Below are 15,583 nucleotides of genomic sequence, written 5' to 3'. Positions count from 1 at the left end.
TAATAGAAAAGACAATTTTCAATGGATTTCACAAAAGAAATAAATTTAGTATTAATCGAAAGAACCGAACGAAAAGTGGTCGTATAGAATTGCGAGATCGTGGCTTTCGGCGACGAACAGTTGGAAGCCTGAACGACGGGGGAAGGGGGACCCACTCCCCCCCTCCCCCACTTTCTGGAGGAAGCGTGGTAGGAGGGAGGGGGGGGGGGGGGAAGGCTCGACCGAGAGTCGAGTCGAGTAGGAAAAAGCGAAAGTCACGTCGCTCGCGATCGTAGATCCTAGGAGCATTGTGCGCATCTTTGCCCTAGATAATTAATATCCGTGCTCGCGCAGGCAGCGCCAACAGAATTTCTGCAAAAATCCGTTTCGCTCCTTCTCCTCATCCTCGGCGTCGTTGCTTCATTGCCAAGCGGCTAATTCATTAAAGGGATTATTACGTCTCCGCTTCTTTGTTCGCATTGATTTGAAATCCGCTCTTGATTTATTACATAAGTAGAGTTTTGCTGCTTTTTTTCACTCGTTCGCTCACAAACTCGCAGAAATTGCAATTTTTTTGCAGTCGCATTGCGAATGACTGGGAGGCAATCAACCAAAATCCTTCCAGGCCATTTTTGAACTTTGACACCTTTAAATGGTAAGACAGAGAATTCTGTACGTGGGACCTGTACAATCACCGGGGGAGGCCTCCAGTTGATTACTGAAAAGAAATCGTTGCTAAATCGAACGTTTATTGCGTGGATGTGTGTGTGTGTGTGTGTGTGTGTGTACTGGTTCGAGGTGGTGGGGATTGTAGACAACAGGATCTCACCCAAGACTGATTTATTAACAAATTATTTGGCTAATTTCGTTTCTTCCTCAATCGAGTTTCTGGTTTTGGTAATATTGTTTCGCTAATAAGAATGTTGTAATTTTGTATATATTTGTTTTCTATGAGAATCAAACATTAGGCTGATTTATTAACAAATTATTTGGCTAATTTTTATTCTTCCCCAACCAAGTGTCCATTTTTGAAAACATTCTCTCCTTAAAAATATTACAATTTTTCAGATTTTCCTTTTAATGAAAATTATCCAAGATCGATTTATTAACAAATTATTTGGCTAATCTTTGTCCTCCCTCACCAAAGTCTCCATTTTCGACAATATTCTCTCATTAAGAACATGACAATTTTTCACATTTTCCTTTCAATGAGAATCACCCAAGCTGCTTACAATTTCCCAATGATTTTGTCCAATTTTCTTCGCGATGCAGTTAACTCTCTAAACTATGCAAATCGTATAGAGGAACTTTCGTCGTTGCGCTTTCCAGAATAGAATTTTAAGATGGATACTCTTTTTTTCTTAGGGATTCTAGGAGCTTCGTTGGTGGCTTATTGTATGTAACTTTACTCGATCGGTTAAACTTTGCCAAAATTTTTTAAATTTCTCGCTAGGATAAAACGAAGAGAACAAGTTTCGAGATTACACTCGTTATTGCGGATCTGTAAAATACGCACACATATATATATAAGCAAACACATGAACATCAACATCCACTGCAGTCATTAGTAAAATTACTCCGACTAATTTAAAAAAAGTGGGGGAGGGAGGAGGAGCATTAGGTATTTAAAATAAAAGCCCATTTAAAAGGGCTGCAGCGGATCGCAAGAAGAGGAACAAGGTCGTCCGTTGGTCGAAGGAGCCGTAAGCGGACATTGTATATATATACACATATGTATACTGCGGAGAGTGCGAAGAAAGGACACACGAGGGGATCCGCGCGCGCGCGCGCGACCAGGGTCAACGTGGATTTAGCCGCGTAGCGCGCTCCTTGTATTTCTCGGGAGTCGTTGCCCCCTCTTGGACCCCTTGCCACCCCCGCCCTCGGGGCCCGACGTACGCTTCGCCTATACTGGTAGCATCCTCCTGCACTCCCGCGAGGACTTTCTCCGAAAGACCACCAACTATATAAGCGAGATCCTCAATGTTTGAAGCACGTTAGACGAATTCGTACGGGAGCAACGAGTGCCTCGCGCGTTCTCCGCTTCTCAGGGCTCCTACGTCTCGAGTTCTTCTCTTCAACATCCGCACTTCCTGCTGCTCCCACTTCTCGTTCCCGAAGAAATTCATTTTTTCCCGCAACCCAGAGTCCATCGGTCGCGAACCCGAATTTTTCTTGAATGTGACTCGGCCCTGCCGGATTTTTCCATCCTCCATCAGCAGTGAGGCCTCCTGGGACCAAAATGAGGCTCGCCAGATCCTGGCACACCCTGGCGAACACCTTGCTCGCTCTAGCCATTTTGCTACCGCATATTTACGCCGAGGGTGAGTTTTTGTATTTTTCTTCGAATATTCTCGAGTTTATTCGCTTTTTCCTTAGGGTTTTTCTTCGGTTTATCGTTACGCTCGTATGTCTATCAAATATTTAACGTAGATCCTGTAAGAGTACGAGGTTCACCCGAACAAGTCGTAAAATCAGTTCGTATGCGGAATTTCAATGAAATTCGATTTCTATCTCGTCTTTTGACCTCTTTTCTACTTGGACTATTTTCCTTTTTGTTCGTGCGAGGAAAGTCAAAATCTATTGAATTTTTAAGCAAGAAATCAAAAGTTTTCCCAGTCTTCGGATGCGTGATCGTAATTAAGAATTCGTTGCGATATCTCAGGAATGTATACAGGTAGTATTTCTTATATATATATAGTAATGGTATTTTTGTATATATAGAATATATTTATGTGTATCAGTTGATAATAATTGGGAAATTATGTGAAAATAGTGATGGGTTTTCCAGTTTTCAAATTTATTGGTAGGTGCAGATTATATCGTATATATACAGTAAATCGTGTGTAAAATGTACAAGAAGATGAGCGCTCGAGGTTTGTAGGACAAATTGCTGAAAAATATATAGAGTCCTCTGGAGTTTCGAGACATAGATTTATCGAGATGGAAAGAACGCCGAGAAAATGGAATTTGTTATTTATACGCAGATTAATTTCTCTTTAGAGAAGATTCTCAATTGAAAGGATGACAGTACGCGCGCTTGGTGAAAAGTCGTTTGAGATTAAACGTGAGATCCGCAGTTTGGATATGAAACTGACGAGTGAAAGTGTAAAGGATTGACGCTAAAGTTAGGTTAGTATAGCTATCATCAGCATTGCTCCTTTTGTCTCCGAAAGTGCGTTCGAGTATTTTGCATCTTGTTTGGTGACACGAGCCTCGTACTTCTCGTTGGAATTGACTTGTCTGCTAGTCACGTTCCAGCGGCTCTCTTTCTCTTTCCATCTCGTGACTAGCTCTTTCCTTAATTATTGGCCTTGACTCTACACTTACACATACAACTGCAGGCTGGTTATATATACATATATATATATATATATATATATATAGGTTTAGCACAGCGAGGAATGTACCGTAATTGGCTGATAGGAGTATTGAATTTTCAGCACCAATTTCCGGTAATTACCTGCCGCCATCAACGAGTTATGGGACGCCGAATTTAGGAGGATCGAGTTTTGGGGGGGGCGGTAGTTTTGGAGGGGGTGGGGGTTTTGGAGGTGGTGCACCGTCGTCGAGCTATGGAGCACCATCGTCGGGAGGTGGTGGTGGTGGTGGTGGTGGATACTCTGGAGGAGCACCGTCCTCGAGTTATGGTGCACCCTCTTCAGGTGGAGGCGGTGGTGGATTCGGTAGACCATCGTCCAGTTATGGCGCACCATCTTCGGGTGGAGGCGGTGGATACTCTGGTGGAGGTGGAGGCGGTGGATACTCCGGCGGTGGTGGAGGCGGTGGATACTCCGGCGGTGGTGGAGGCGGTGGATATTCAGCACCATCATCCTCCTACGGAGCACCTTCGTCTGGAGGCGGTTCCTTCGGGGGTGGTGCACCATCTAGCAGGTAAAATTCTTTATACTTATACTGATTGTATCGTGTAAGATTAAGGGTTTTGTCTTTCATTACGAGAACATACTCTTCATTCAAGACAAATCATCCAAATCAGTGTGAAATGTGATAAAAAAATTCTTCGTGGTCTTTACAGCTACGGAGCACCAAGTTCCGGTGGTGGAGGATACTCCGGAGGAGCACCATCCTCCTCCTACGGTGCTCCATCAGCCGGTGGACGCGGAGGTGGGGGATACAGTGGTGGGGGTGGGTTCGGAGGCGGTGCACCATCGTCCAGCTACGGAGCTCCTTCGGCGAGTAGACCATCATCCTCTTACGGTGCTCCTTCTAGTGGAGGCTTCGGTGGAGGATTCGGGGGCTCTTCGGGAGGTTACAGTGGGGGATCTTCAGGTGGATACAGTGGTGGATCTTCCGGGGGCTACAGTGGCGGAGGCGGAAGTGGAGGCGGAAGGCCTTCTTCTTCGTACGGTGCACCATCATCGGGCGGAGGAAGGCCATCATCCTCTTACGGCGCACCTTCCTCGGGAGGTGGCAGACCATCGTCCTCCTACGGAGCACCTTCCTCCGGTGGCGGTGGATTTGGAGGTGGAAGGCCATCTTCTTCGTACGGAGCACCTTCTTCCGGAGGTGGTGGATTCGGGGGTGGAGCACCTTCCTCGAGCTACGGTGCCCCTCCGTCCTCCAGCTACGGTGCTCCGTCGAGTGGAGGTGGTGGAGGAGGCTTCGGGGGCGGTGGTGGTTTCGGAGGTGGAGCTCCATCCTCCAGTTACGGTGCTCCTCCATCGTCTGGTTATGGCGCTCCTTCCGGCGGTGCTGGTGGAGGAGGAGGTTACAGCAGACCATCCTCTTCCTACGGAGCACCCAGCTCTGGGGGTGGTGGCGGCGGTGGTTTTGGCGGGGGGTAAGTTTTTCACCTAACCTTCTTCATCCATCAGCAAATTATTCTTACGGACTGAGAGATGTAGCTGTCAATATTAATTTCATCCTTTCAGCTCTGGCGGCTATTCCGGTGGGGGTGGTGGAGGCGGTGGAGGCGGTCAGGGCTACGCCAGCAATGGAGGTTACCAATATTAATCCAGACACGTGTTCTTCTCGCGACGCCAATTCCGGTTACACGAAGCCATCATCGACCTGCAGAACAATCTCAAAGACCATCCGTCATTCAATCTCACCTTTCCCCTTCCCCTTCCCGCTCAATCAATTCATCGTATCTCATCGCGAGTAGCAACGCGGATCTTCGATCAGTCTCAATGATTTTTCCTGCAAAATCTCTGACGAGTGACAAGATTCCGGATGTCACGTGACATTGGGAAGCGCGAGACTCGAGACTAGAAAATGAAGGATCAGCATTGAGGAGGATGAGGAGGACGCTGATCCTTGCGAGATGGACACCAAAAATTTGGCAAGATAGGGGAGGATAAAAATCCTTTCCTTTCGCTGTCCGGAGGATCCTGAGATTTCTGGTGTAATGGATAAAAGGAAGTGAGCGGGAGTCAAGGAAGAAAATGACAAATAAACCAATAGGAGCAAAGGTAAAAAACGACAAAGGGAAAGAGATATAGATAAATTGGAGTGAGAGACCCCTTATCCTCATCCATACAGCCTGTAATTTATTTATTAATTTTGTAAAGACGCTTTTTGTACTAATAAAGCTGCTATGCTGAAGAACACCTTACTTTGTGACCTTACCCTTCCCTTAGTCCTTCGGTTCCAAAATCATCGCAGAAATTTCCTGAACAAGAGGACGACCAAGTTGGACTTGGAACTCGAGGATACCGATACGCCAGGCCAGGAAGAAGTAAGGTTAGTCGACCGGACACCGAAGCAGAGTAACCAACCGGTCGATTTATCGATTTACTCGACTCGGATACTGGGAATGCATGAATAACTAAGAGGTCTTTCTATATATATATTTCTGTTATAACCGTTATAACCTAGCTAAAAACGCACACCATCCACATACAGGGATCTTCGCGGAGAAAATCGATCGAGACCACCGTCGTGTCGACGAAAGGTCATAGTTTTACCACGAAACCTGAAAATCGCTTCCTACATCCAACGAGTTTGATCAAAAAACCTGAAAAATGTCAAAAATAAAACAACAACAAAATATCCAAAAACTACTGTATTAAAATTTTTAGGGATAATCAATCAAAGACAAACTACAGCTGATATTTTTTACACCGTTTATTTTTAACATTTACAATCAACATTTCGCTTGCTCGTTCAATTTTACACGAATATATATGTATATACTATATATAATATATGGTACAATGTCGGGTAACGTTATTCGGAATAAATACATGAATATACTACTCTTCTCGGGGTAATCGGGCAATTTTCATTATTTATACATAATAATATAGTGTACTGGATAGACTGCCGAAGAGCAGTGAAGCCTGTTTGGGCCTAAAAAGTCCCTCCCTCCCCCCACAATGACATCCAAATCCATACAATTATACAAGCTGGGAGGTCAGAGTGAGGGGTTCGCGTTTAGACTCAGACTGGCTTCACTGACAGTAACGTAGCCAACGTAGGTCTGCATGCAATCTGATTTCCAAACCTCAGAACAATCCTTCGTTTTCAATATTTACTGCTGGACCACGAGTAGCAAGCTCCGACGACTCTCTTTCACATATTTTTACCAGTAAATTATTCATTCGCAGCTATTATACACAATCAATTCATATAAATATTAAGTACTTCATTTTACAGATATGGAACGTTGATGAAGAAACAAAACGATAAAAATATAACATTACCATAACAATGTTAATTCGTCCTCTTAATTTCTCGAGGTAATCGGGCAATTTCCCTCATTTACTTCATTTTACAGGTATGGAACGACCGTGAAGAAACAAAACTATAAAAGTACAATATTATCGTAACAATGTTAATTCGTCCTCTTAACTTCTCGTAGTAATCGAGCAATTTTCCTCATTTATACATAATAATATAGTGTATTGGTTAGACTGAAGAAGATACGCGTAGAGTAACGTGGATGTATATGCGCGCGATCTGGCTTCCAATTTCCAAACCTCAGAACGATTCTTCATCTTCAATATTTTCTGCTTCATCATGAGTAGCAGTAAACATCGACGAATCTCTTTCACATATTTTTACCAATAACTTATTAATTCGCAGTTATTATACACGATAAATTCATATAAATTTTAAATACTTCACTTTACAGGTATGGAATGTTGCTGAAGAAACAAAAGGATGAAAATATAATATTATCTCATAACAATGTTAATTCGTCCTCTTAAATTCAAGAGTATCGAGCTCGATGGACACTTCTATAGAGACACAACATATATATGTATAGCAGCATAATACGTTACGTTATATACATAGTTGTTGATTAAACTGTAATCTTAGTTGACTTACGTGCTAATTTTTATCTAATGTATAGAGAGCACACTTCGTGATATGCAAAGATTCCTTCTTCGATAAGTCGTTGATTACAATGCGCGTTTAATTGATATGTAGGTGATATGTGGCGGTTTTCTCCTCCCGTTTATTATTATATACTATAGTATATATATATATCTTTAAGTATGTATATACTACAGCCATTTTTCTTTACACCATAAATCTGAGTATGCGTGTCTATTTTATTTGTATGAAATTAATTACACACACCCCGAGTATAAAAAACAAAAATCAATCGCAACATGTACTATATTGCAAAATTAGTAATACTCTTTCGTTCCTTCTCTTCAGCTTCGAAGCGATAAAACTTTCATTTTTCTAAACTTTTATACGTATATAACAAATCCACTAGATCCGCTCGTTACCGGTTTATATCGATCTATATAGTTACTTATTGTTTTTCTTTGTATGAATCGCTTATTTCCTAATAAAATTGTACTAATTTTGCAGTGCAGCACCCTCTCTCTCTCTCTCTCTCTCTCTCTCTCTCTCTCTCTCTCTCTCTCTCTCTCTCTCAATCACTTAAAATCTTTTCTGTCAATTATTCGTATCACGCATAACCGTACTCCTGCGTTTACGGAAATAAATTTTATTCAAGGATATACAACGTTAAAAATAAAGTATCATTTAGTACAATAGATTTATATTATCCGATAGAATTATTACAGGTCACGGTTGTTGCCCCATCCACTCTCCCCCCCCCCCCCCCTCCACGTACTTTCCTTCGCTAGAAAAAAATTTATTTCTCTGCACAACGAAATTCGCGCTCTTCTTGTGCGACTCGCAACGATTATATAAAAACATAAACAACGACGGAAGTGCCACTGTCGAAGAACGCCCGTGTACTGTTATTGTTGACATTACGCCGCGTCGTCCGTCCCGTACACAAACACGAATATCGGAAACGGAAAGAACCACACGAAATTTTCTCTTAGCACGTAAATCTTCCATCGTTAACGATACACACATTTCTCTCTCGTGCAATTACTTTGCAGTGGTTTACGATTGTAGCTAAAATTGCAATGGCGAGATGCAATTGATTTCCTCATTATCGGGTCTTATTGCTTCCGGGAGGATTTTGCCGGATTCTCGATTGTTCTCGTGAAACTGCGAGAGTGGGTAAAAGCGGTCGTTGCAACGACCATTTCGACCGAGTCCCGAGTCGCGACGAAGACCCGCGTGGACGGCCGAAGAGAGAAAGTCTTCGATGCTCTCGGTCACGAGAGGACGCTGACAGATGTAAACATCGCGCAAAACACACTGAGAGAAGTCGCTTGTGATTTTACGCGACTTACATATCCGTCCCACCTTTCCCCTCCTAGCTCGTGCGCAGTCACTAAGCTACCACGATACATAACAGGCGCCTCGCGCCAACCTCCCAGTCCTAACAAGGGTACATACTTGCCTTTTTACACTTTCTTCTTTGTATTTCAGCATTTTCTACCTTATCTACCGTGATCTCGCGTAATTTCATTCTTCTCCATTGAGCAATTGAATTATTCCAGCCTTAATATATATATATATATATATATATATAAGGTCACTGAATAAATGTGGAGCTACTTGTTGGAATTTATAGATTAATTAACCTTTCGTCTCTGCACTACGCTTCTGTTCTACCACAGTGTTCTTCTTACTCTGGGTCCGGAAAGCGTTAGACCTTGGTTTTAGTATTTCAAAATCAACGTAAAAATGAGAAAAAATTCTCGATTGTATTTTTGTTTTTTAACCTTGAGATTGGATCATTTTTTTTATTAAAATACGCGCGAAGAATAATATTGTTTATAGTAATTACAACCATACTGAATATTTTGCTGGAAATTTTTACTTCAGCTCTAAGGACCGATGCAGTGTACAGACGAAGGGTTAAGAGGTCATCCACATATCAATACTCCACGTTTGTCAATATAGTTTTTTATTCAAATCTCTCGGAAACAGAAATAGCGGAACGATAGAGATTTGCGCGCGGGATTTTATTGTACATTTTCTATTTAAATCAAACATTGCACTAAATTCATATACAGTGTAATAGCAGCTAACAAGTACAATTTTTACTTTAATTAACAAATCTACAGCGAGAGTTCCTGCCATCGACGCAAAGCAATTTATTAATTTAATTAATTCCATCGTACGATGACATAAATATATATATACTTTCGAGCTTTTTGCTATTAATTAGTGGGCAACGCTACCTCGGTTAAATGACAAAACAAACGATAGTCCATTTATCCCAATAATTTCCACCAATAAAGCTGACACGAACGCTTTTTTCTCTCTCGTTCATTTACATTGACATCAAAGAAAAGAAAACAAACACGAGAGAAGGTTTTTTGTTCGAATAACGATGGCATTGCAACAAGAAGAGCAACGCGTATAAAAAATAATAATAATAACACGCGTTAATACACACTTTTCTCTCGTCGGCAATAAAATACCACGATTATTTATATGTATGCAAAAGTATGCATATAGTATATTATATTATATAATATATAATAAACACAACACGGTTTTAGCGAAGGCCGATCCACCCGATTCTACGTATAATCTCGTTTATACTTATTTATTTATTTATAATTATTTATCCGCCAGAATCCTGAGCTATTTCGTTCGAGACTGGGATCAGAAGAGAGGCACGCGCAAAATATAGTATATTCCGGTAGCAATTGCAAATATTGAAAAAGCATGACGATGAATAGAAGCGTTTTTTTTTTTCATTTTCACGTTTGTCGCAAACGCGTTACGTTGAATCATTCATTACGTCATTGATACAGTCTCGCTGCACAGGTATGCGTGATAATAAAATTTGTGTATACGTGCGAGCGAGAGAAAGGCGAGATAACAAAGAAATAACAATCCGGGTACCGGTATGTATATATACCACGGATTATGAATTTGTATATAGAAGATCTATTGTGTTATGTATATGTATACACATGTAACCAACGAATAACAAGTGTGTTTACCTCTTTGGCGAAGATGAAAATTGGTTCGTAATGGATACTTAGAATCTACCGTTGAACGAAATCTACGAAACGAGCAAAAAAAACTATCAACAATCGAGCTCAATGCTTATGTATCTTGCTCCGGTAGTCGGGTGGATCAGGTTTCGCTGTTCAAGCGGTTTTTAAGCTCTAAATAGTACGTTATATCGTATATATTTATTATAATATATATATATATATATATATATATCTCTTTGAAAAAAGAAAACAAGAAGATGACTAGGCCTAAAAGGCGGTGCAGGCTGGAGAAACTCACCCGAGTATATTAGCTATATATGAGTGACTACACCTCCGAAGGACAGAAGGATCGCTCGTTGATTCAATCGATAGAAAATATTGAATGATTTACTCGCGGTGAATGGTTGAATCAGCGAGACATAAACCTCAAGATGAACGATGCAGTCAGAAGGTGAGGGGAGCAGTAAGGTATGTAATGATTGCTGGGTCGGAGGTGAAAATAGAATATATATATACTATATACTATATCTCCGTATGACATTCGAGATAAAAATAGAATAATAGATTTGGAGAAGACGCACCGCACCGCCGCAGTTATTGTTGGTCACAGCATCCGATCAGGGAAACCCGAAATTAGAACGCGGTGCTGGAGTGGGGTTGTCGCGGGCCCAATTGGAGGCTACCAGCCCCCCCTCCTCCACCGGCGCCGATCAGATCGTTGGCTCCGGCGCCCGCAGCCCCGGTTATTCCGCAGTCAGGATCCATGTCGTAGTCCGGCTCGAGTGCAGGATTCACTCGTCCGTTAGATTCGTCCTTGCTTCCGTAGAGTCTCACAGCTCCGGAAGCAAGCACCGCCATTTGCTCGCCCTCCGCTGGATCGGGACCGACCCTTTCAACGTCGTCCGGTATGTTCACCACGCACCTACGGGTGGATGTTGAAGAGAGAGGGGAGAGTGTAAATATAAAATAGGGACAAGGAAACATATATATATATATATATTTTTAAGAGGAACTCGTGGCTCACCTGAAGACGTCGTATCCAGGCGCCAGCCTGCCAGTCACGAAGGCCACCTGAGTCGCGTAAGAAACCCCGACGAGGGTCACGAGCGAAGTCAACATGGCCATCGTCCTGAAAGGGAACAACTGCCTATTGTTGGCTTCGTCGTAGCCAGGAAAGCGTATCAAGGCGGGTAATCCGAGGAACTCTTCGCCCCCGCTTATCCTCACCACGAAGGCGATTATATAAGCGCACAAACTGCCGTAGGTGTTGCAGTAGTCCTTGAAGTGTACGACCATGAGCAATTGTGGGAAGAGGATGACGTAGACCAGGTCGGAGCACATCGACCAGAGGCCGTAAATCGATGGTACGGTGAGAGCCATGACGGTGCTCAGCACCCCGACCACTCCTATACCGACTCGCATCACCCAGATGATCTCCATTTCGGACGCCTACGACCAAACGCCTCGTTTTACGGACATCCCGGAACACATCGTTCTTAAGAACCCTCCGCGACTCACCCTCTGACGGAAGATCAATTTGTAAACGTTCCTGGCAAACATGGAACTGGCAGAGAGGATGCTGCTGTCAGCCGAAGACATTACCGCGGCTGAGACTGCGCCGAGCCCGAAGAACGAGACAAAGTCCGGTGTTAGGTACTGCAACACCATTGGCAATATCATACTCGTCTGCTTCGACGTGAATGGATATGGCCCGGTGTAGTCCGTCTCGTTCCACGCTGCGACAAGAACGAAAGAAGAGGTTCGATGATAATTGTCTCATTATTGTCCGAAGACATTGTTGGTCCTCGTTCTTCTTCTCCTCCGACGCAACATCATCTATATATATATATATATACGCTGTTGGGAATTAGTTTCGGCATCGTTCTCCTATTTACGTTGTCGAACGAGCCGAGTCGTATTCGACCCTAAGCACCCCACCCTCGCTCTTCCCGACAGACACCACATGTCCAAGTCCCACACGCGCTATTGTATACGCTGCGGGGTACCGAGGATCGGCCACCCTATAGCTAACATGCCTTGCTCTTGTAAATACCAGCAGTTCTTCCCTCTCTTTCCTATGTATGTATATGTACGTATATATGTATAGACGCGAGGAACCAAATGTCAAGTAGCTCGTACGAGGCCCCACCGTCTCTAATTCAATCCCTTCAGGGTGGTGCGTTTTTGGATCCCCTCATTTATACTATATATGTGTGTACATACATACAGACGGAGTTCTTCTGGTATATATACAACACGCTAGCGGTACACAGCATTACTCACCGGTTGCTTTGGCTATGGCCCCTATCAGGACTGGTGGTATGGCCATAAGAATGCATCCAACGGCCGCGACGTAGCTGAGGACTTGCGCCCTCCCCGCTGTCTTGGATGAGAGCACCCTCTGGAAGTAGACTTGCCAAGGGATACCGCCGAATATCAGCAGAAGTCCATAATCCAGATAGGACCAAATCTCTTGAGAACTCACGCTTCCGATCCAGTCGACCTCCATCGAACCCAAAGACTGTACTTTGGGATTCGCCCAAGCGAATGGGATGCACATCCACTGCAACCACAAACGCATCGATGGATTTTCCAGTGTTCCTCGAGAAACCTTACGGAATCTACTTCAACAACTCCCGTTCTCCTCCTATAGCAATTACCAATCCAACGAAAATGCAGAAGAGCTGGATGACGTCCGTGTAGGCTACGGCGTAGAGGCCGCCGAAGAGGGTGTAAAAAACAGCGATGCACGCGCTAAGAATGACCGAGGTGTTTTGCTCCATGTCGATGATGACCGCTATGGTGGCCCCAAGGGCCGCGAGGATCCCGGCTGCCCAGAAGACCTCGCCGCAGAGGGCGGGAAGAAATAGCAAGCCTCCCATGCGCTCCCCGAAGGCATCCTGAAGAGGATCCAGCATCGTGATGTAACCCTGCTGTCGCATTTTGTTCGCGAAGAAGATACCACCTGAGATTAAGAGGATGGAGGGAAATTAATTGTGGGAAGAGAGAAAGGGGCGGGGGTGGGGGTGACGGAGGATCGAAGCAGGAATTAAGCAAGAGTCACCGACCGAAGACCAGACTGAGGGAGTAACCGAACGGCGCCTGGCACCACACCAGGCCCTGGGTGTAGATGGCCTCGGCTGTCCCATTTATGTACCCTCCGCCGACCCAGGTAGCCGTCATCGTGAAGATCCCGACGAAGAGGCCGATCGAACGACCCGCCAGCATCACCTCCTCCTCGGAGTCGTTGCCAGCCTCCTTCTTCCTGGCCGCCCATATTCCGACGAATAGGATCAGCACGTAGAACAATACGATGGAGATTATCCCTCCGACGTTGATCATCCTCGGGGTGTACGGCTCAAGGTCAGAGAGGTCCGATCTTGGAGGCTCTGGATACCTATCGTGCATATTTTTATACGCCATCGATCACACTCTTCTCTTGTATATATATATATATATATATATTACACCTTCAGCCCCCCTCCCCATCCCCCCCCCCCCCTTCATCAAAGAATTATATACCTCTGATGACCCCGTGGGGTACAGTCACGCAACAGCGGGGGACAGCCTCACATCTCCCGATGGCGATGGTCCTTCGAGGAGGACAGCGATGACGAAGGGTTGACCTTTGGAGGACAGCAGTCGCCCCACCGGAGCGAGGTCTTCTGGGAGGGGCTATTCCTTGTCCTAAACGCGAGGCCGCCCATGGGCGCTGATGGCCATCGATTTTCACCCGACTCTGCACAGACCACCCTGCTGCAGCAGCTACTTCCTCGCACTTTTCTTCTTGCACTTCCACTTCGGCCCCAGCCGACTAATCACCCTCGTGTCCGGATCTCACTGATCATAAATCTAAGCTCCAATTTCCGAATTACGTCCTCAATTTCTTTCTCCCGCTTCGTCCACTCTAATGTACATAGTTCTTCGGATAGAATCCGATCGGTACTCACCTGTACGTGTAGTGCTTCAGGGTCTGGATGCAGGAGGATCGCACAACCGGACTACCTCATGGTCGCGTAGCCATCTCGGGTCTCGAGTGTAGCGCGTAGATCGTCGAGCGAGTGGTCCCGCATGGAACTTCAGTTTCTTTCGTGCAGCTCGTCGTCGTTGGGACGAGACGCGCGCCTCTCGACGTCCTTAACGGCTTCGACGGCCACCCCGTACTGAGGCTTGCCTCTCTCTCGCGCGGTACAAGGACCGACATGGTAGGACGGACTCGTCGCGATATTGATTCGCTCCCCCTCTCCAACCCCTTCATCCCCCTCTCTCTACCTCCTTCTCACTCTTGTTACAAGTCTGTGACGTCACGGGGGTGCGTCCCACCCCCGCGCGCAGCAGAGGCGTGGACTAGTTCCTCGAGTCTGCGCGATCATCGTACCACCCGATCATCGTCACCGGGACTCGTATACTTTGCTCTCTCTCTCTCTCCAGTGCCCAAACGATGATCCACCAGGAGAATCTTCTCCACCCCTGCACACATCTTCCTTAGGAACAATTTTCTTTCCCCCTGCCTCCAACTGCTTCATTGATGCTTTGGACATATCTCGTCACTGAGGATCCTGCTTGGATGATTCACTTGGGAAGATATTCGGCAAAGGTGGCAGTTGTCCATATATTATTCTGGTTTTTCTCTCTGGAGGACGGAATATATGGATCCAGTGGTCGTAGACTGGTGAACCTATAGGCAGACTTCCTGGGTCAATTTCCAAAGGACGCTGTCATCAGCCTCGCGTGCTCGATAAATCTATATCGTCCCCCACACTTGATAGCTTAGCCAATGATCAACGTGACTTCCGCCATTCATGCATTAAGTATGAAGAGAATTTCAGTAGGGAATATACATCGTAGTTGGCCAAGAGGTGTGGGAGTAGTGGAGAACCAGTTTGGAACGGGACTGGACTAAGTCTGATCGAGTTACAGGCTTGTGATTGATTAGAGCAAAGTCTGAAAGAATAAAATGCTCTACAAGAGTAGACGCAATTTTCAGATGCTGTGGTTCCTTCTCATCTCTTCTAGGTCTAGTACCACAGCCGTGATACACCTTCGTACAAAGTTGAAAATTTGCGCAGGCGCTTGTGAACAAGTTCAGGCGAGCAGTTAACAATGCTGACGTCAGGGACGAAGAAGGCTGGACTAGGAGAGAATCTATTAATGGCTGAGCGATCGTTTCTCCCTCCGCCATGATTATTATAGGTCATCGTGAGATATAAGCAAATACACGAACACTGCAGACTCTCAAATAAGCATGCAGAAAGCAAAGCTTAACGATAAATGTCTAAAACTAAACTGGTCGATAACACTGA

General features: G+C 44.8%; 2 protein-coding genes across 4 annotated transcripts; one reads left to right on the top strand and one right to left on the bottom strand.

Annotated features, from left to right (window-relative positions):
- Positions 1 to 1,972: 1,972 nt before the first annotated feature.
- LOC136778255 (loricrin-like) lies at positions 1,973 to 5,100 on the top strand. Its single transcript, XM_066734928.1, has 4 exons — positions 1,973 to 2,303; positions 3,423 to 3,873; positions 4,016 to 4,780; positions 4,872 to 5,100. The coding sequence occupies exons 1-4, from the start codon at positions 2,222 to 2,224 to the stop codon at positions 4,951 to 4,953; spliced, it is 1,380 nt and encodes a 459-aa protein (XP_066591025.1). The 5' UTR covers positions 1,973 to 2,221; the 3' UTR covers positions 4,954 to 5,100.
- A 951-nt stretch (positions 5,101 to 6,051) lies between these two features.
- On the bottom strand, positions 6,052 to 14,496 carry ChT (choline transporter). Of its 3 annotated transcripts, none has more exons than XM_066734927.1 (8): positions 14,231 to 14,496; positions 13,803 to 14,137; positions 13,349 to 13,677; positions 12,941 to 13,245; positions 12,564 to 12,843; positions 11,799 to 12,016; positions 11,305 to 11,729; positions 6,052 to 11,202 (listed from the first exon to the last, which is right to left on the bottom strand). In XM_066734927.1, exons 3-8 carry the CDS (start codon positions 13,620 to 13,622, stop codon positions 10,914 to 10,916), a joined length of 1,791 nt encoding a protein of 596 aa, XP_066591024.1. In that variant the 5' UTR covers positions 13,623 to 13,677; positions 13,803 to 14,137; positions 14,231 to 14,496; the 3' UTR covers positions 6,052 to 10,913. The 3 variants fall into 3 exon arrangements, with proteins under 3 accessions (XP_066591024.1, XP_066591022.1, XP_066591023.1); XM_066734925.1 differs by having other exon boundaries at positions 13,803 to 14,132; XM_066734926.1 differs by having other exon boundaries at positions 13,803 to 14,120.
- Between the last annotated feature and the right edge of the window lie 1,087 nt (positions 14,497 to 15,583).

This window comes from Prorops nasuta, unplaced genomic scaffold, assembly GCF_024137725.1.
Source record: "Prorops nasuta isolate Cenicafe-Biocafe unplaced genomic scaffold, Cenicafe_Pnas_1.2 PNAS00014, whole genome shotgun sequence".
In the NCBI taxonomy this organism is placed as follows: domain Eukaryota; kingdom Metazoa; phylum Arthropoda; class Insecta; order Hymenoptera; family Bethylidae; genus Prorops; species Prorops nasuta.
Note: the sequence above shows the minus strand (reverse complement) of the source record. Positions and strands in the feature narration are given on the sequence as shown.